General features: G+C 35.9%; 1 protein-coding gene across 6 annotated transcripts in view; it reads right to left on the reverse strand.

Moving 5' to 3' along the window:
- The window catches only part of LOC110445852 (serine/arginine repetitive matrix protein 2-like), a 213,613-nt gene that overhangs the window by 57,963 nt on the left and 135,130 nt on the right, over positions 1-20,520 (reverse strand). For 5 of the 6 annotated variants that reach the window (XM_021490675.1, XM_021490677.1, XM_021490672.1 and 2 more), the window contains one exon: positions 192-242. The exons of the other annotated variant lie outside the window; for it this stretch is intronic. In XM_021490675.1, coding sequence (XP_021346350.1) covers positions 192-242 — 51 coding nt within the window. The remainder of the gene's footprint in view (positions 1-191; positions 243-20,520) is intronic. 6 annotated transcript variants of the gene reach the window in all.

Raw genomic sequence — 20,520 nt, forward strand, 5'->3', positions numbered from 1 at the left:
ATCATTGACTTAATCAACAGAAGCAACAGATATTAATTAGGACAATATCAAATGGAAAGGAACTAAGAAATAAAAGGATATTACCAAGCTGAAATAAAACAGTCTACGAAAATCAATAGAGTGAAGAAATGTATAAAACCTAAGAAGTGACCATCACTGAAGCCATAGAGAAAAGACACATGCTATGTTACCTCTTTTTCCTCTTAGGCTTATGTGAACTTCTTTGCTTTTTTCTTTGAGAACTGAAACAAGGAATCGTAGGCAGCATTGAATACCAGTATAACAAGGAAACAAAGACAAATAAATTAGTAACAGGAAAATAATCCTGAGTCTCCGGCAGTATGCCATGTTAGTAACAAAATAACACAAATAAATTAGTTAGTAAAAGGAAAATAATCCCGAGTCTCCGGCAGTATACGATGTCAGTTACAAAGTAACACAAATAAATAAAATAGTAAACAGGAAAATAATCCCGAGTCTCCGGCAGTATAAGATGATAGTAACAAATCAACACAAATAAATTAATTAGTAAACAGGAAAATAATCCTGAGTCTCTGGCAGTATAAGATGATAGTAACTAATCAACACAAATAAATTAATTAGTAAACAGGAAAATAATCCTGAGTCTCCGGCAGTAAACAATGTCACTAACATGGTAACACCAGTGCATTAAATAAGTAAACATGTAAATGATCCTGATTCTCCAGCATTAAACAATGTTAGTAACAATAATGTTACACAAATAAATTAAATGGTAAATGTGTAAATAAAAAGTCCTGATTGCTCGGTAGTATCTATGTCAGTAACAATGTAACACAGATTCGTAAAACGTCCTGATTCTCCGGCAGACTATACATGTTAGGAATAAAGTAAACACAAGTGGGTTAATGAGTTAACATATTTATAATCCTGATTTTTCAGCAGTATACAAGTATCTCCTAATGTTTTAACATGAACAATCGTGAACAAGTTCTTTTTGCTGCTTTACGGTAACAAATATTTCGTTGATTGAATGACACTGGCAGTCATGAAAAGAAGAGGATTTACTTATATTTAATAATCATGGTTCCAGAAAATTGTGAAATGGAATACACAATGTTTCATGTTATACAGAACACAAAACTGATGAAATGTTCATTATGAGATGCCATTCACATTTCCAGTATCACTTGGTTGGTGTCCAGATCCTTCCAGGGGTGCACATGCTGCCTTCATCAGGACAGAACACTGATTTGATAGGAGCAGAGGAATGTTATTTAGAGTATTGTTAAAGACAGGTCATCAGGTGATAAGTCTGTCATGGATATTCTTATAAATCTTGCACCCTTTATACAAACTATTTAATTAATGTCAAATTGTGTTGGAACAACAGTAACTATTTATGCTATATTTAGGATGAGTTTCAAATGCTATCAGTTGGGACTGATATCAAAATTAATTCTTAAGGGATTATTTTTGCTGTTTGTTTGATGTCCCCAAGATTTTCAGGGTGTTTTTTTGTCCCTGAAGACACAATGTATTTGCTACTTTGTTAATTCATGGACAAGTTTGCATATATGGTGCTGTTTGATTTCACTATGTAACATCTAGTTTATTTTTTCCTATTTGCCATCACCGAAAATCCTTGCACCGGTTACTGTCAAGCCTCAGTACCCTACTTTTATTCTTTGTGACAAGTTTGAAAGGTCAAAATGGAGACTAGGGACAAACACTTTGTTGCAAGAATAAAGTTCGCTTCCATACAATGATTTACATATCAATGTGATATAAAACCTATTAGTGCTCTCTTGAATTAAAATAAGTTCACCTTATTTAACTTATATAATGGCAAAATAAACATTGGAGTGAAGTTTCAGTTTGTTTTGATTGGAAGCATAATACAGCTACTGTATTTATATAAACATGTGACTACAATACTTGAGTAAGGATCTTGGAGTAGGTAAATCAAGCTTCTATAAAGAGTGATGATTGGCTATCACGTTAACCTTTATTCTTGATTATCATAAAGTTTTAAAAAGATACCAGGTTTTACAAAGTGTTTTTTATGTTTAACAGTAAGATAAACATGATAACTGATCAACACAAGCTCAGGTAGCTTTTCTTTATTTACCATGATGTGTTAATCTACAGGTTATAAACCTTGCCTGTCTATTCAATGCCTTGGGAGATCAAACCTATTATAGTTGAAGGAAAAAACAAGTCAAATGGCAGGTGAGTAGGCTACCAACATCAATGTATAACATGTAAGTCACATACATATACAGTGGAGTTACATGTACACCTGTGTAGGTGGCACTCCAACAATGTACACATTATATCTCCATCACTCTACAAGCTCACTGAAATAAAGGTAATGAGTATACAAAATGTTTATGAAATATTGTGCAAGACCTCAGTTGATTGAACTGCTTGCATTGATACATTTAGCGTGAGGATTAAGCAAGAAAAATGTTCCTTATTTGGAAGAAATTTTGAATGAGCAATTTTGAATAGCAAGTCTTTCCATTATTGATACTGAAATTGAGTTATGCCCCAAAATTTGTATCGAAGATGAAAGTATGATAAAGAAGTTTAAACCTTCACGACTAAACAAATGTATCTCTTTCTTAATAACGGTTCAAAATATTCAACTACAGGGTACAACGTTCGTATATCAGAGGTTCAATACAATCATGGCCTAATGTTAAATATACTGAAAATGAAAGTAGGAGTTACACTGAAAATGAAAGTAGAAATGTTATGGGGTACACGTGTGTGTATGTACAGGCTTACCTGTGGGCAGTCCTAGACATCAGGCCAATGTTAGTTTGAGGGATAGAAAATCTCATGCAATTATTTACATGTGTTATCAAACCAGTACCAAAAACTTTGTCTTCAATTACACAACAAGAGGCCCATGGGCCTTAATGGTCACCTGACATCCGATTCAAATTAGGACTGTCATCCAGGGGCCAATTCCTACTTTTCGTCGGTCCGAGTTACCTTGCTGCATCGTCCATTAATTTTTTCTTGTGAACACAATAACTTCAGTAAATATGAACCGATTTTGATGAAACTTTGTATGCAGCTTTGTATCAATGAGATCTTGGATGAGTTTCAATACCGGACCAATTTGAGCATAACTTACATAGTTATTCCCCTTGGTAATTCTATTATTGTTGGACCCTGTGAACACGATAACTGAAATAAATGGGTGTGACTCCAATTTTGACCCAAGGGGTCTGTTTTGAACAAACATGGTAACTGTATGTGTTCTGTTCTTGGTTAAAAGAAACAAGTAAAAGCACAAATCAATGATTTATTAAATAAGGCACAAAATTTTAATAGCACCTGTTAGTAGCAAAAGTGCGTTATGAATGAAAAAAAAGGTGTACCACATGAATTTACATCTATTCTTGTGTAATGTCAATCAACATCACAGAGACAAATAATTATATAATGACAAAGGGCATTAACTCTGCAGGTTACCGTCAAATAATTACCGGACAAAGTTTCATTGAACTCCGTCAACATTTATTCAAGTTATCATGTTTACAAGGTCCAATAATAATATTATTACAACAGGCAATAACTCTGTAAGGGACTGTCGAATAATTCCCATTTTCCAACTCATCCGAGATCTTATTAATATATAAGGCCGCATACAATGTTTCATCAAACTTGGTTGATAATTACCCAAGTTCTCATGTTCACAAGGTCCAATAATAATATTATTACGAAGGGCAATAACTCTGCAAGTTACTGTCGAATAATTCCCATTTTGAATCTTGTCCGAGATCTTTTTTTGATATATGGCTGCATACAAAGTTTCATTAAACTCGGTTAACATTTACTCAAGTTATCGTGTTCACAAGGAAAAGTTAACGCATGACGCACGACGACGGATAAAAGACTATCACAATAGGTTACCATGACCTATGGTCAGGTAACCTAAAAAGTAAAAGTAAATATTTCCGTACAATATTCATTTTATTTAGTACAAAAAATTAAAGACAATTTTTTAATTCATTTTCTCAATTGCTAAAAAAACAAAACAAATGAAGCACATTACAGGCTTCTTTCTTCAAGTCAAAAAGGAGACTGATATTAACTTTACAACATAGCCACCATTATCCTTTGTCAAATCTTCACATTAGCATGAAATCTACAGCCATCTAATTAGACAGAGTTCAAACTTCAATTCAATAGAAGTCAACAATAGTGGATATCATGTTAATTCCAGCCCTCATCTTCACCACTTCCAAATTCATTGCCACAAAATGAGTTGTAGAAATCTCCTTCAGCAGACACTAATCAACTTGTCCCGCATATTCATTAAGATGAGCCACACTCTGGCCACAACCTCCTATCACCTTGTTCTCTCCCCCGCACCACGATAAAACAACATATCACAAATGCTATCAAGTAACGCTTGCCCCGGAGGCGTACTAAAGCAAATGCCCTATGTATTTTTTGGCTGGATATTTTCCAGATGACATTAGCTTCAAGTGCACACAAACATTATCATTCCACACAGACAGACTTTTTGCTGAATTTACTGCAACTTACGAGCATGATGTGTTTTTGTGACATTTAACAAGTACTCACCTAGTGTGCCATAGACTTACAATTCAGCTGTTTAGCAAGTAAAATGTACTTAACATGTCAGCCGTAGTCTTATTATCATACTCACCAAGTCTACCAGTCTATCAGCTCAGCAGCAAGACCTCAACAAGTAAACCAGTCTTAAAATAATACTCACCAAGTGACGCTATTTTACAAGTACTCAAAAAGTGTGGCAGTCTTTCTAGCTATCTAACAAGTCCTCAACAAGTGTGGCGGTCTTTCTAGCTATTTTACAAGAACTTAACAAGTGTGGCAGTCTTTCTAGCTATCTAACAAGTACTCAACAAGTGCGGCGGTCTTTCTAGCTATCTAACAAGTACTCAACAAGTGTGGCAGTCGTTCTAGCTATTTTACAAGTACTCAACAAGTGTAGCTATCTTTCTAGCTATTTTACAAGTACTCAACAAGGGTAGCTGTCTTTCTAGCTATTTTACAAGTACTCAACAGGTGTGGCAGTCTTTCTAGCTATCTAACAAGTACTCAACAAGTGCGGCGGTCTTTCTAGCTATCTAACAAGTACTCAACAAGTGTGGCAGTCGTTCTAGCTATTTTACAAGTACTCAACAAGTGTGGCATCTTTCTAGCTATTTTACAAGTACTCAACAAGTGTAGCTATCTTTCTAGCTATTTTACAAGTACTCAACAAGTTTGGCAGTCTTTCTAGCTATTTTACAAGTACTCAACAAGTGTGGCATCTTTCTAGCTATTTTACAAGTACTCAACAAGTGTAGCTGTCTTTCTAGCTATTTTACAAGTACTCAACAAGTGTTGCAGTCTTTCTAGCTATTTTACAAGTACTCATCAAGTGTGGCAGTCTTTCTAGCTATTTAACAAGTACTCAACAAGTGTGGCGGTCTTTCTAGCTATTTAACAAGTACTCAACAACTGTTGCAGTCTTTCTAGCTATTTTACAAGTACTCAATAAGTGTGGCAGTCTTTCTAGCGATTTAACAAGTACTCAACAAGTGTGGCAGGCTTTCTAGCTATTTAACAAGTACTCAACAAGTGTGGCGGTCTTTCTAGCTATTTAACAAGTACTCAACAAGAGTGGCAGTCTTTCTAGCTATTTAACAAGTACTAAACAAGAGTGGCAGTCTTTCTAGCTATTTAACAAGTACTAAACAAGAGTGGCAGTCTTTCTAGCTATTTAACAAGTACTCAACAGGTGTGGCAGTCTTTCTAGCCATCTAACAAGTACTCAACAAGTGTGGCAGTCCTTCTAGCTATTTAACAAGTACTCAACATGTGTGGCATTCTTTCTAGCTATTTAACAAGTACTCAACAAGTGTGGCGGTCTTTCTAGCTATTTAACAAGTACTCAACAAGTACTCAACAAGTGTGGCAGTCTTTCTAGAAGTGCGGTGGTCTTTCTAGCTATCTAACAAGTACTCAACAAGGGTGGCAGTCTTTCTAGCTATTTAACAAGTACTCAACAGGTGTGGCAGTCTTTCTAGCTATCTAACACGTACTCAACAAGTGTGGCAGTCTTTCTAGCTCTTTTACAAGTACTCATCAAGTGTGGCAGTCTTTCTAGCTATTTAACCAGTACTCAATAAGTGTGGTGGTCTTTCTAGCTATTTTACAAGTACTCAACAAGTGTGGCATCTTTCTAGCTATTTTAAAAGTACTCAACAAGTGTAGCTGTCTTTCTAGCTATTTTACAAGTCCTCAACAAGTGTTGCAGTCTTTCTAGCTATTTTACAAGTACTCAACAAGTGTAGCTATCTTTCTAGCTATTTTACAAGTACTCAACAAGTGGGGCAGTCTTTCTAGCTATTTAACAAGTACTCAACAAGTGCGGCAGGCTTTCTAGCTATTTAACAAGTACTCAACAAGAGTGGCAGTCTTTCTAGCTATTTTACAAGTACTCAACAAGTGGGGCAGTCTTTCTAGCTATTTAACAAGTACTCAACATGTGTGGCAGGCTTTCTAGCTATTTAACAAGTACTCAACAAGTGTGGCGGTCTTTCTAGCTATTTAACAAGTACTCAACAAGTGTGGCGGTCTTTCTAGCTATTTAACAAGTACTCAACATGTGTGGCATTCTTTCTAGCTATTTAACAAGTACTCAACAAGTGTGGCGGTCTTTCTAGCTATTTTACAAGTACTCAACAAGTGTGGCAGTCTTTCTAGCGATTTAACAAGTGCTCAACAAGTGTGGCAGTCTTTCTAGCTATTTTACAAGTACTCAATAAGTGTGGCAGTCTTTCTAGCGATTTAACAAGTACTCAACAAGTGTGGCAGTCTTTCTAGCTATTTAACAAGTACTCAACATTTGTGGCAGTCTTTCTCGCTATTTAACAAGTACTCAACAAGTGTGGCAGTCTTTCTAGCTATTTAACAAGTACTCAACATGTGTGGCAGTCTTTCTAGCTATTTAACAAGTACTCAACAAGTGTGGAAGTCGTTCTAGCTATTTAACAAGTACTCAACAAGTGTGGCGGTCTTTCTAGCTATTTTACAAGTACTCAACAAGTGTAGCGGTCTTTCTAGCTATTTAACAAGTATTCAACAAGTGTGGCAGTCTTTCTAGCTATTTTACAAGTACTCAACAAGTGTGGCAGTCTTTCTAGCTATATAACAAGTACTCAACAAGTGTGGCAGTCTTTCTAGCTATCTTACAAGTACTCAACAAGTGTGGCAGTCTTTCTAGCTATTTTACAAGTACTCATCACGTATGGCAGTCTTTCTAGCTATTTAACAAGTACTCAAAATGTGTGGCAGTCTTTATAGCTAGAAAGACTTCCACACTTGTTGAGTACTTGTTAAATATCTAGAAAGACCGCCACACTTGTTGAGGACTTGTTATATAGCTAGAAAGACTGCGACACTTGGTGAGTACTTGTAAAATAGCTAGAAAGGCCGCCACACTTGTTGAGTACTCATCACGTATGGCAGCCTCTCTAGCTATTTAACAAGTACTCAAAATGTGTGGCAGTCTTACTAGCTATTTAACAAGTACTCAACAAGTGTGGAAGTCTTTCTAGCTATTTAACAAGTACTCAACAAGTGTGGCGTCTTTCTAGCTATTTTACAAGTACTCAACAAGTGTAGCTGTCTTTCTAGCTATCTTACAAGTACTCAACAAGTGTGGCAGTCTTTCTAGCTATTTAACAAGTACTCAAAATGTGGGGCAGTCTTTCTAGCTATTTAACAAGTACTCAAAATGTGTGGCAGTCTTACTAGCTATTTAACAAGTACTCAACAAGTGTGGCGTCTTTCTAGCTATTTTACACGTACTCAACAAGTGTAGCTGTCTTTCTAGCTATTTTACAAGTACTCAACAAGTGTGGCGGTCTTTCTAGCTATCTAACAAGTACTCATCACGTGTGGCAGTCTTTCTAGCTATTTTACAAGTACTCAACAAGTGTGGCGGTCTTTCTAGCTATTTTACAAGTACTCAACAAGAGTGGCGGTCTTTCTAGCTATCTAACAAGTACTCATCAAGTGTGGCAGTCTTTCTAGCTATTTAACAAGTACTCAATAAGTGTGGTGGTCTTTCTAGCTATTTTACAAGTACTCAACAAGTGTGGCAGTCTTTCTAGCTATCTAACAAGTATTCAACAACTAATCCATTGTCAGATTAGCCTTTTAACAGAGACATGTTCTCACCAAGCAAGCCCTAATCTTAAACCATACTCACCAAGTGAGCCAGTCTTAAAAGCTATTTAACAATTTTTCACCAAGTGAGCCAGGCTCAAAATCAACAAATTCTGTTTTAATACAATCTTCACTTTGATATTACATTATAACCTGATGATTTCTTTATTTAATCTGAGAAAAGATGGTTATACATTCGTAGGTGGTAGGTTGTGTAGTGGATAGAGCACTTGCCTTTCACCAAGTTATGTTTTATATATAAAGAAAAATCATTCTTCTTTATCAAACTTGATCTATGGGCAGGCTGTTAACCACAAAGCTTTTGTGATCGGGAACTCAGCTCCAGTCATCTGCTCGATCTGCTTCATCTCTGGCTACACAATGTTCTGATACAAATTGTTTGTGAGAGAAAAAAAATCTCTAATATAACATCATGTGCTTAGATGACAGAAATCTGATTCCAACTGATGTTTAGATTGTAAGCTGCAAATGAAATGATTTTTCACTTCATAAGAAATTCATTTCAAGTAAAATCTACCTATGCCCGACTTATATAGTGTTTACAAGTTAAATTAAACAAAAAAACTAGTAAAACAAATGTTTGTCTTCAGGTTTCCCATAAAGTTATAAATCCTCAAATGGCAAAAAACCTAGAAGAGTATTTATTTCTACTGAAATTAAATTCCCTCCTCCGCCGGCTTCTGTGACCAAAATGATCCAAGTTGTATGGTGTTGACAGGAGAATGAGAGTAGAGTAAATGATCCAAGTTGTATGGTGTTGACAGGAGAATGAGAGTAGAGTAAATGCTAGACTTCCTGAAGCTGTGATCATGGCACAAAGAAAAGGGAGATTTACGTCTAAAGGGTCTCCCCAATGTTTGTCATAACTACACGCTCATTCCAGAGGCTGAACGAGAGCATGTGTAGAGAGACCATCAATGCGACAGTCACGGCAGAACACCAAGCCATGTCACCTTGACTTCGGTAAAAACACTTGACTGGCGGTACCTGATTTACGAGGTTTGAGATGGAGTTACGGGTGTCCCGACCCCTGGGGACGGATCCCTTCACAATCAATGACATATCACATATGGTTGGGCTCAGTATTGGTGTGTTGTTTCTAGCAGGAGATACTGGGCACAATGTAGGTTGCCATGTTGACAAACGTTAGGAATGTTTACGTGGACTTGTATCTCTAAAATCTCACCATTCCTTGTGATTTTTGTCACATAGAGTGATGCGCCCTTGCCTGCGTATGATTGGTGTATTATTTGATCCCTTTAATTGCAATTGGTATGACATGACATCACCACCATTTTTATTACCAGTATCTGCTAATAGCAGAGAATAAAATGCATTGTAACACAGGCTGTGATTTCAACTAAAAACATCATCTGGCCGCTTCCTTTTTCTACATCAATTCAGCTTTGTGAAATATTGACGTCATGTGATATGTCATAAACATTTGTAAAGTGATTTCATTTAAAATAGGATGCAGATATCTTTCTGGTTGTAAAATCATTCTGAAAAACTTTTTTTTTTACATAAATTATATATAATTCTAGCCACTTTATTGGGGTCTACAGTTAAGAATACCCGTACCACTGCCAAAAACCTGTAAACATGCATTAGAAACATCAGTCTTTTTAGCTGAAATAAATATTTTTTGAAAAGACAAAATCTATATTTGAAGAAATTTTTGAAAAAATGTAAAAATGAAAGAAAGAAAGAAAAAATAAATAAATCTATCAACAACAGCATTCTGAGTGTAACAAGAGGCCCAGGGGCCTTAATAGCTCACCTGGTATTTTATTTTTCAATTTAAAACCTGCTGAGTACCATACAGGTTTATCAAAGTTGCAAGAAGACCTACATATAAATCTGTTTTGGTGGGAAAGACACCAAGAAAATGAGATTCCATGTTATGTCCCAATTTTCCTCTATTCCCCCTTTTGGTCCTCACATGCACCTTCCATTTATAAATATTAAATTCCCTTTGCCCAAAGATTCTCTAGAACAAGGTTGGTTGGTCAAAATCCTTCTATTGGTTGAGAAGAAGACTTTTAAAGATTTACCTATTTTCCCCCTATTTGGCCCTGCCCCTCTGCCCCCAGGGGACTGCATTTGGTTTAAATCCCTTCACTTAAGTAGTAGGAGAAAAAAAATCCTCTATTTCCCCCATTGGGCCCCACCCCTCCCCTCCGCCCCCAGAGGGGCCACACCCTCCATTTTTACAAACTTGAGGCTCCTTTGTCTAAAGATGTTCTAGAACAAATTTGGTCAAAATCCTTCTATTGGTTGATCAGAAGAAGATTTTTAAAGATTTATCTATTTTCCCCCTATTTGGCCCCGCCCCTCTGCCCCCAGGGGGACCATTCCCTCCTGAGAACCCTTTGGCCAATGATGCTTCAGACCAAATTTGGTCAAAATCCTCTGAGCCATTAAGGACAAGTAGCGTTTTAAAGGAAAAAGTTGACGGACACCGGCACCGCGCCATGGCATAAGCTCACTTTGCCCTTCGGGCCAGGTGAGCTAAAAACGCAAGGGGGCAAGAGATCAACACTACCCCAGTCATGCTATGGTTATGTTAACAAGAGGCCCATGGGCCTTAACGGTCACCTGATATATTTATACAGAGAGTTGATTTTGTTTTTAACATGAACAGAAATATTATTCAAAGTGACAAAAAACAATAAAACCAACTTATTCAATATCTAGCATACAGATTTCAGACTAAAAAGTATTTGAAACTAGCACATCTGATTCTAAACAAGGAAAATGAAGAAATTTTAGTACACTGACTCCTTTGAGCCCCACCCTACACCCCTTGGGGGTAGGGCTGGCTCAAAATTTTCAAAGTATCAAACTGTCAACTCAAGGTTATAATTCCAATCAAGTTATTAACATGTAATATTCAAAGTATCATTTGCCATTATAAACCATAATAAATTTTGCCCCCCCCCTCCTTCCCCAGGGGGTAACGTAAGACCCTAGGGTCATAAACCTTAAGTCCTTTCCATCTATGAAGAGCATTTGATTCTTCCATATCTGGGTCTTGAGAAGAAGATTTTTGAAATTTTAGACAATTTTACCCCTTTTTTTGCCCCCCCCCTCCTTCCCCAGGGGGTAACATAAGACCCTAGGGTCATAAACCTTAAGTCCTTTCCATCTATGAAGACTATTTGATTCTTCCATATCTGGGTCTTGAGAAGAAGATTTTTGAAATTTTAGTCTATTTGACCCTTTTTTGCCCCGCCCCTCAGGCCCCTGGGGGCTTTGGACTAAACCGGCCCCTATTTTTGTTGACCTTTGTCGATGGAAGGTCCCTGCATAATTTCATTGAAATTGGTTCAGGAGTTTTGGAGAAGAAGATGTTTGAAATTTTAGTCTATTTGACCCTTTTTTGCCCCGCCCCTCAGGCCCCTGGGGGCTTGGGACTAAACCGGCCACTAATTTTGTTGACCTTTGTCCATGGAAGGTCCCTGCAAAATTTCATTGAAATTGGTTCAGGGGTTTTGGAGAAGAAGTCGAAAATGTAAATTGTTTACGGACGCACGACGACGGACAAAGGGCGATCGCAATAGGTCACTTGAGACTTTGTCTCAGGTGACCTAAAAACTAAGCATTGGGAAGGTTACTGCATGTATGAACAAAACTTCCACAGAAGAGGATGTGCTGCCCACCTCTGCTGGAGAGGCCATGTTGGTTTAATATTCGGGTCAAAGTAAAAATAGAGTGGGTTATTGATACTATATAGGCATGTGTAGAAAGTTTCATGAAAATCACTGCATTCTTTCAAGAAACCATCTAAAATGCCGAAATCCAAGATGGCCATCGGTGGCCATAACGAATTTCAGATTTTGACTCTAAATCAAACTTGACTTGGGAATAGATACTATATATATTTGTAGTGAATTTCGTGAAAATCAAACTGTTCTTTCATAACTTATCGTACAGAAATCCCCTCAGGGGCTAAAATAAACGATAGCTGCTGCAAGGAATTGATAATATAAATATTTGTGATAAATCAAATCAGTCCTTGAAAAGTTAAGTTTTTAAACCTAATTAAAATTATTGTACAACTTATTTTTATTTAATTTGGTTATTGAAATGTAAATAATATGGTGCGTTGATTTTACAGTTTCTGAACAATTTCCACATCTGTTTATAAAATCATTATGACCGAATGTTAATATCAAACAAATTTGAAAGACTAAGTAAATAATTTATAGCAAAGTGCCTGAAACGATGAATTTGACACCAAAATATGTATAACAATAAGTTCATATTTCAATTTTTTAATGAACTTTTGATGTTTAATTCAAACAGAATATTCAAAGCTTTTGTCCTTGTTGATTTACTCGATGGTTTATGAGATATATAACAACCATCCAAATCGTTACCAACTCGCTAAGATCAAGATTTTTGTCCCACGCCAAGATTTCTTCACTCTGTTATTTAGCACTGTCTAATGATTATGTATGCATTCGACTTGTAATGTGATGTTGTGTTTTACAGACTGATTCCATCACCCCTATGTGATGAGGAAGCTTAATCTGAGGGTAAGATTATTGTCATTCTGGACAAGGCTTTGCCGAGTTCTGAACAAAAACAATTTTATACAGAAGGTTGACGCTTTTCTGTCTACACACAGAGGGGTGATAAAATATCACCGCAGATTCCACGCAATGTCAGCACAAATCCCTGATAGTCAATATTATAGTGATATACAACACCAACAGGAATGAAGCTGTGTTCTTATCCTTGCCTATAAGGTATTACCAGTCAAATGGGTGGTCATTGTCTCTATTTTACAAGGAACACAGAATGACGATAATAGATGATAACTGTTGTTTACCTCATACATCGGTACATAACTATCTAGATCTTTAATTTCTTGAGTCTACATTTTGCAGTTTTGATCCTGAAACTAATTTTTGGTGTTACGTTTCACAACCACATTTCTTCTCCATAAGCCATCATGAGAACAAACAAATTGTCAGGTTTATTATTTTTACGCATTCCTTCAGGCTGCAAATATACACTCAAAATATTAGCAATAAGGTGAAAATAGCAACTCAAGTAACTGAGTGTTAAATGACTAAAATTAAATGGACTAAAATCTAGAATGTTAGCAAATGCAAGAAATAAACCAAGAAAAGGATGATCATGGTAAGCTTGAGATATGAACTATTAAAGCTGGTTCATTCAGCTAAAGCTTGTTCAAGATCAATTGAAAGCAGGGCTAATAAGCAAAAGCAGATATATACTGATGGGCTCATGTGACATTTCATTTTTTTTTATTCATAAGATATTTGCCAAAATAGATCTCACTAAAAGTGACTTTGTTGTGAGAGCGTCCTCTGACGGTAAGTCAAACTGGTAATTATAAAGGTGTGGTTTCAGTAAATTCAGTCAACATTACCACAGAAAAACAACTTTAAATTGCAGTGATGTAAATATAGGCCATTTTGAACATGCTAAATCAATAACCATAAATTTAAATGCCTTATTACATTTACATAAATATCACATGAGCATCATCTTTATAAAATCACTCTTATAAAAGGAAAGGAAAAAATAATAGAAATAAAAAGAAAAAACACAGAAATTTTGTTTTCCATTTTGCTTTTTATTACAAATAAAAAGTCTATGATCATTCAATTAGGTGATCCCTATATACAACATTTATACAACAACTAAACATAAACCAAGGGTTCTGTTTTACAGTGAAGCTGGCATTGGTAGTTCTTAGTTAACAGGGAAAGATCTAAATTTCACCACCAAATTGCATGATTTCAAACTTAATGTTGAACTGTGATGGCATTCTGAAATATCATGACTCCTAGCCCGCTCATTTATACGAATTTTTAAAAAAATCTTTAAGAACGCATTTATAACAGAAAAACATTTTTACATTTCCTTAATCAAAACTGAGTAAGCCATTTCAGTACAAAGATTTACATACATGTATCATCAACAAAAAGAAATTTTCAAATGATTTAAGGAAATTATATTATCATTTTTTTTATATATTTTTTTTTTTTTAAAGTAGAATCACAAATAGATTGTGGATGTTGAATGATAATTCCACACTACAATCTATAAACTAGCAGTCAGTGAAAGTTTTCCTCCTACCAGCTTCACTGTAGAGTACATACAGTTACACGTCCCTCCACACCTGAATGCTGACAAAACCAACACCAAAGAAAATGTCTAATATAGAATACTTAAAAGGGTGAAGGGACAAACCAAAAATATATAAAAGTAATTGTACATAACTGACTTTAAAATTGTTTCTTGAAACAAAAGAGAAAAATGACATATTCAACTGTCAAAATGCTTATAATAAAAGGTATAAAACCTGAAAATCTGATGACAGTATTATTGCATTTGTCAGTATAACCTTAAAATGTCAATGAGGTACAAACATTCATGCTTGGTAATGTCTTTATGAAAATAAGCAGAATCAAAATCCTTAATTAAGAAAATGAGCAACTATAATACACCAGTACTGTAGATTGTGTTATCAATGGCATTCTCTGATCAAAGTAGGTCTCTGATCAATGTACCTGGTAATGCTGTGTCAAGCTCATCTTCTCTACCACTCTCATTCCACTGATTCATCAAATAAGTGAACCTTGATTAGTGTAAACAGATCAGATTAAACTGACCCATGAAATAAGGATAACTAGGGTAGTTAAAACAGGCAAGTTTAAACTGACCCATGGGATAAGGATGGCTTGGGCGGTTAAACAGGTATAAGATTGAACTGATCCATGAAATATGGATGGTTTGCGCAGTTAAACAGGTATAAGATTGAACTGATCCATGAAATATGAATGGTTTGGGTGGTTAAACAGGTATAAGATTGAACTGATCCATGAACTATGAATGGCTTGGGCGGTTAAACAGGTATAAGATTGAACTGATCCATGAAATATGAATGGTTTGGGTGGTTAAACAGGTATAAGATTGAACTGACCCATCAAATAAGGCAAGCTGGAGTAGTTAAACAGATATAGGTGTAAAATAATTGATTAAATAAGGATGGCTAGGGTGATTAAACAGGTAAGTTTAAACTGACCAATCAAATAAGGATGGTTATGTAGTCTAGCAAAAACAACTGATTTATTGAAAAGCAGTTTCATGGAATCTGGCACTTAACCTAGGTATGTCGGGTAATTACTTGCCCTTACAGGTAAATATTTTAGGTAAAACATCCAATGTGTTTGTGATGTACATTAAGGAGCAACATTAGCTAACACAGCATTACCTACACACTTCTGCATTCCAGTCATCATAGAGTTTTGTTCTGGGATTCTGTGTCTGGTACAGGCTTAGAACCGCCTCAGGCCTCAATCAGAATTCTTGTTACTTTGAAAACATCCAATCAACCAGAATTTTACATATGATTGCATGTTTTATCCGATATATTCATGATAACAAAACCGATAAACTGTTTTGTTTTCAATTTAAACATACTTTTTTGTATTACCCGAATGTCACTGTTACATTGCATGCTTTCTAACAAGTTCATTGGCGGACTCTCATTTCTGTTCAGGAGTGGTTTATACTTCACCATCAATCTCCTCCCAGTTACTGTTCAATTCAGTCTAATTGTTAAGCTGACAAAATTGTTTAAAAACAAAATAAATGAAAATTTCTCTTGAAGTAATTTCTTCACTACTACTAAAAATCTAACTATATTTTTGTTTTTTTCCCTTCTAGAACAATCCATCATAATTCTGAATAGGCTATTTTAATAGGAATGCCTGTTATTTTCCAAAGCCATATTGACCTTAACCTTCTATATCTTCTGTTCTAACTTAAAGGTTATGTGGATGTGTGGAGCACATTGGGTGGTTCCCCTCAGAACTTATTATTTCTAGTAGCTGATTTCAATCACATTATTGTTTTTGGAGTTATTCCCTGATGTAAAAAAACTAGAATTGCGTGCGAGCAGACCAACTCATCGTTGTTCCCATCCGTCCTTGTAACGTTTGATATAAGTCACGATGAAATGTCCAAACATGTTTTATTCCCCGTTGTGGTGCAATTTAATGTCCAATATATGTTTTGTTTCAAACAATATCACACAGATAGATTGGTGAATATTTCATCCTATTTGGTTTCAGTCGTCGAAAAAAATGTCAAAATAGAATTCCTTGATATATATATGGGGACTGAAGTATTGTTAAGTGCATGCATGCTTGTAATAGTCTTACTAAACTGTAACACAAGGGATTGGCCCTAGTTGGTATACAAGATCTGACTAGGGCAAGAGATGTACATGTACAGTGTATGATAGATAAAGGTCTCTAACAAGCTTTGCAGACAAGTCTTTATTCTGTATAAGTGCATGTTCAAATTGTGACGGATCTGTTTCTCTAACAAGCTTGTCAGACAGCTTTTTGATCCGTTTCCTCTATAAGCTTGGCAGACAGGTTCAAGTGCTGCTCTGCATGTCCTATCACATTTAACCTGAATGAATGTCATCACCAAAACCACAGAAAGCCATTATTATAAATATAGATTCTGAAGCTCCAGCCTTCAGCAATCTTCCCCTTCCACGGAATACTGACATTGATAGAGACTTTAATACAGCTAAAACTTGATAATGCGGTGAGTCTTCAATCCCAACCACCTTTTCAAAAATTTCTTATCCAAGAGATTTGAAAATGCAAAATAAACTATTCCAACCAACATTTTTTAAATTATAAACATTTGTTTTATTTACCGAGTGCATGAGATGTATCATAGTACCTGATTTATTGAAGAATTATCTGTGAAGTCTTTTTAGGCTGAATGACCCAAAGTTTGTGTTCCAGGGCCGATATCTTTCCTGTTAGAGGTTGAATGGCCGCAGGTTTTAAATGGTCAATAATCTCATTGCTACACGATGTTGTCACTGCCAGTAACAGTGAGACTACAATCATGCCACGTTTAATTTGTTACAGCGATCTCTCACTCTATACAGCTATTGGGTCCACACAAATAACGATGAGCTATCAATACTAGCCTATTAACCCCTTAGCGTTTTGTCAATTTCTCCCGCCTGCATCGTGGCATTTCACCAGTGGGTGGGCATCTGTCCAAGGCTTTGTGATGGCTTCTATCTTGTCCTGTAGGTTTTTTGTTGCAAGTGAATTAAGTAAATCCCAACTTCTCTCGTCCCTACGCATTAACATAATGTAGATCTCCAACGTGATCAGGCATGGAAATAGTACAGACGAATAGATGATATCTGCCATACCACTCAACTGGTTGTCGATCAGGGAAACAGTATAAAATTCCAGATAAAAGTTACAGTTTTCAAAAGCACTCATTATTTAATCAATTTTCTGTTATTATTCTTGGTTCATTTAAATGTTTATTAAAGTTTGCTTGTTGCTTCCTTCTATTTGCATTACAATAATACTGAGTGGCTCCCAACACAAAAGTAAGTTACACTTGGGTGTTGATGTGTTCCGGTACACTGTATCAAATAAAAGTTACAGGCCTCTGTCGTTGATGTTGCTGCAGCCTTTTACATACTAATTGTATCCCCAGTGTATTCCCGGGGGACCAAACCTTAATTAGGTACTCCGTAAAACTGCACTCACCTAAACCCTTACCTTAGTCGGCAATCGGAATGAGATCCAAATTGAAAGCTGTTACGTTAAAATGACGTCAAAACAAGCAGAATCTATTTTCTGTGGTTTCAGCTGAATTTTAAAATGTTTTCATAATAAATCCTATTCTCTGATGTGTTATGAATAACCGCTTCATAGTCAACTTTCTGCTGCCTGTTTCTCTTTGTGTTTAGAACGTCACACAGAACATCATGCTTTGTTAGAATCTAGTACAAACTTCCCACTGAAAATATCAATCGATAAAGAATGTAAGAATTTCCGAACTGCCACTCTAGTTTCTATTTTTGTCCCTTTGGTCAAACGGAGATTGTTTGAGAATATGATAGTACCATACAAATCATCACACAGAAGGTACGTAACAGCTTAGACAGCTAGAAACTATTTTACCTTACAGTCAGTGTCACTATATGTCACTAAACCACAATCCTCAATCTAGTTCTGTGGAGGAAGCACTTGGCTGAATGTTTTCTGTTTCCCCCCCGAAGAATGCATCATCAATGGCCATGATGATAAATTATTTAAGATGACAAAATGGAATTCTTCGTCACTATGCCTCTTTTCCCTAGTATTATGGTTTGACATGGAAACAATCAAGTTTTCGATGAAAATATATTGATTCAGAATCGGATTTGCTGATTTTTATCAGACATTATTGAAGTAAACGACTGGCTCTACATCAATGGCAGCAGGTGTTTTCACAACAGATAAAGGTAAATAAGATTATGGCCATATTTCTATCATTGATTGGTAATCAGCAATTATGTTAATCAAAATGTTTCAAGTCCGTGTCAGAACATGGCAACACAGTCAACACTTTTTAAAGCAGTTTATAAAGTCTTTTTCTTTTATCTCAGGAGGGTTAGGGTTTGTCGTTTGATATCACTCTTACTTTCAAAAAGACAAGTTGAATCTGACATTGATTCAGTATGAAAGAAACAAAGCACAGGCCAGTCAGGTTTTACTCCAGTTCGCTTTCCGGATATTAACTACAACCGTCAAAAGCTTGTACTCAGAAAACATATTGCACATATTGCTATTTTTCTCTGTAAAATTTGGCATTTTTTTTAAGTTGACGTGAACAAATTCTGAATTACGGTAAACCTCCGGTCAGTTCGAATCGGCTGATAGTTCGAACACGTTTTTTTTCCAATAAAACAATAATTTTCTAGCTAGTGATAGTTCAAACTCTGATTGACCCTATTTCGGATAGTCCGAACTTGTCAAATGAAGAACGTAAAGTATTTTTTTTTCTCCGGCAAACTCCATTGAAAGCTCGCGGCGATCGGCCCCGGAAAAATGCCAATTCTTTGATCAACAGACACGTTTAGGGTAATGGGTTGTATGTGTGAGCATTGCAGTATAGTTGTGACAGACAAACCATAAATATATGTCACAGGTTTTAGCGTTGATTCATTTTTTACATTGTTTGAAAAATATATCGTGAATGAGACAGTCAATTGCAACTTAGGCCCCGACAATGTATAAATAACATGCGATCAGTATGAACTGATGTCACGCTGTATGGCAAACTAAGAAATTGCCCGTGTATTGTCAAATACAGTGTTAACTAAGCATTTTGATTATTTAATTGCGACCAGACATCCCTTAATTATTGCCTAGCTCACACCAGGTAGGGCAGGACACGCGAGATGTCGCGGTAGGGATCGGCCGCCCAGCCATTGTGAGTGACATGATTAGCATTCATGTCCAAGTCCAAACAATCCACAGGTGTCCCAAGTAGCGATGGGTAATTTTGAAGGTGTCAAATAAGTTTGGTAGGTATTAGGACTATATCACTTATAATTTATAAGCAGACATGTTGATGTTCTTACCTAATTTTACTAACATATAGACCTATATTTACAGTTGCGCTTTGTAAACGCAACAGGTTATGTAGACTATGTTTTCAATTTATTTAACGGACCATTCATTACAAAGTAATATATAAAATAGTTTCTGATTCAAATAAAACCTAACCACACAGAGACTCCATATTTAGGTATCTGATACAAACTAGGTAGTCTAACTTTTGTGTCACAAATAAAACGTGTACTGTTTTGGGGCCTACACAATGGCCTCTGCTTCGCAATAACGATCATAATTATCTCGAAATGAAGAAAGTTTAATGATCAATTAACGTCGAATTAAATAATATACTATCATTTTACCCATTTATAAATGTGCCATTGTTCTATGCCAGGCCGTCGTTGTTACGTATCGACCTTACATTGGATATATGTCGGATATATGTTTGTGACTTGATTAACACTTTGCCGAAATTTTTGCCGATAGTTCAAACTCACGCTTATTTTCTGAAGCATAATTTCGTATAATCTGAACAGGTTCATCAATATTTATTTGATTTTGTTCGAACTGACCGAAGGTTTACCGTATGCAATATTTCCAAAAATAAAAAGAGAGTATTTTATAATGAATAGAAAAGTTATGGCTAAATGATTTGCATCACATTTCTGATAATACAATATAACAGTTGCTAGTTAGTTTTGTCCAAAAAGAAATCTGTTGGTACACCTTTATCTCCTTCTAAGAATTACAGAACTGCTTGTAAAGTTCATGTCACGGAGCGGACATTTAATCGTGAAATAACATATAACGTGTATGGCAAACATAACAGAGGTCTATATCATACCTGTAATATAGGATCATTACAGTACCACCA

The sequence above is a fragment of the Mizuhopecten yessoensis genome, unplaced genomic scaffold, assembly GCF_002113885.1.
Source record: "Mizuhopecten yessoensis strain PY_sf001 unplaced genomic scaffold, ASM211388v2 scaffold2383, whole genome shotgun sequence".
NCBI lineage: Eukaryota > Metazoa > Mollusca > Bivalvia > Pectinida > Pectinidae > Mizuhopecten > Mizuhopecten yessoensis.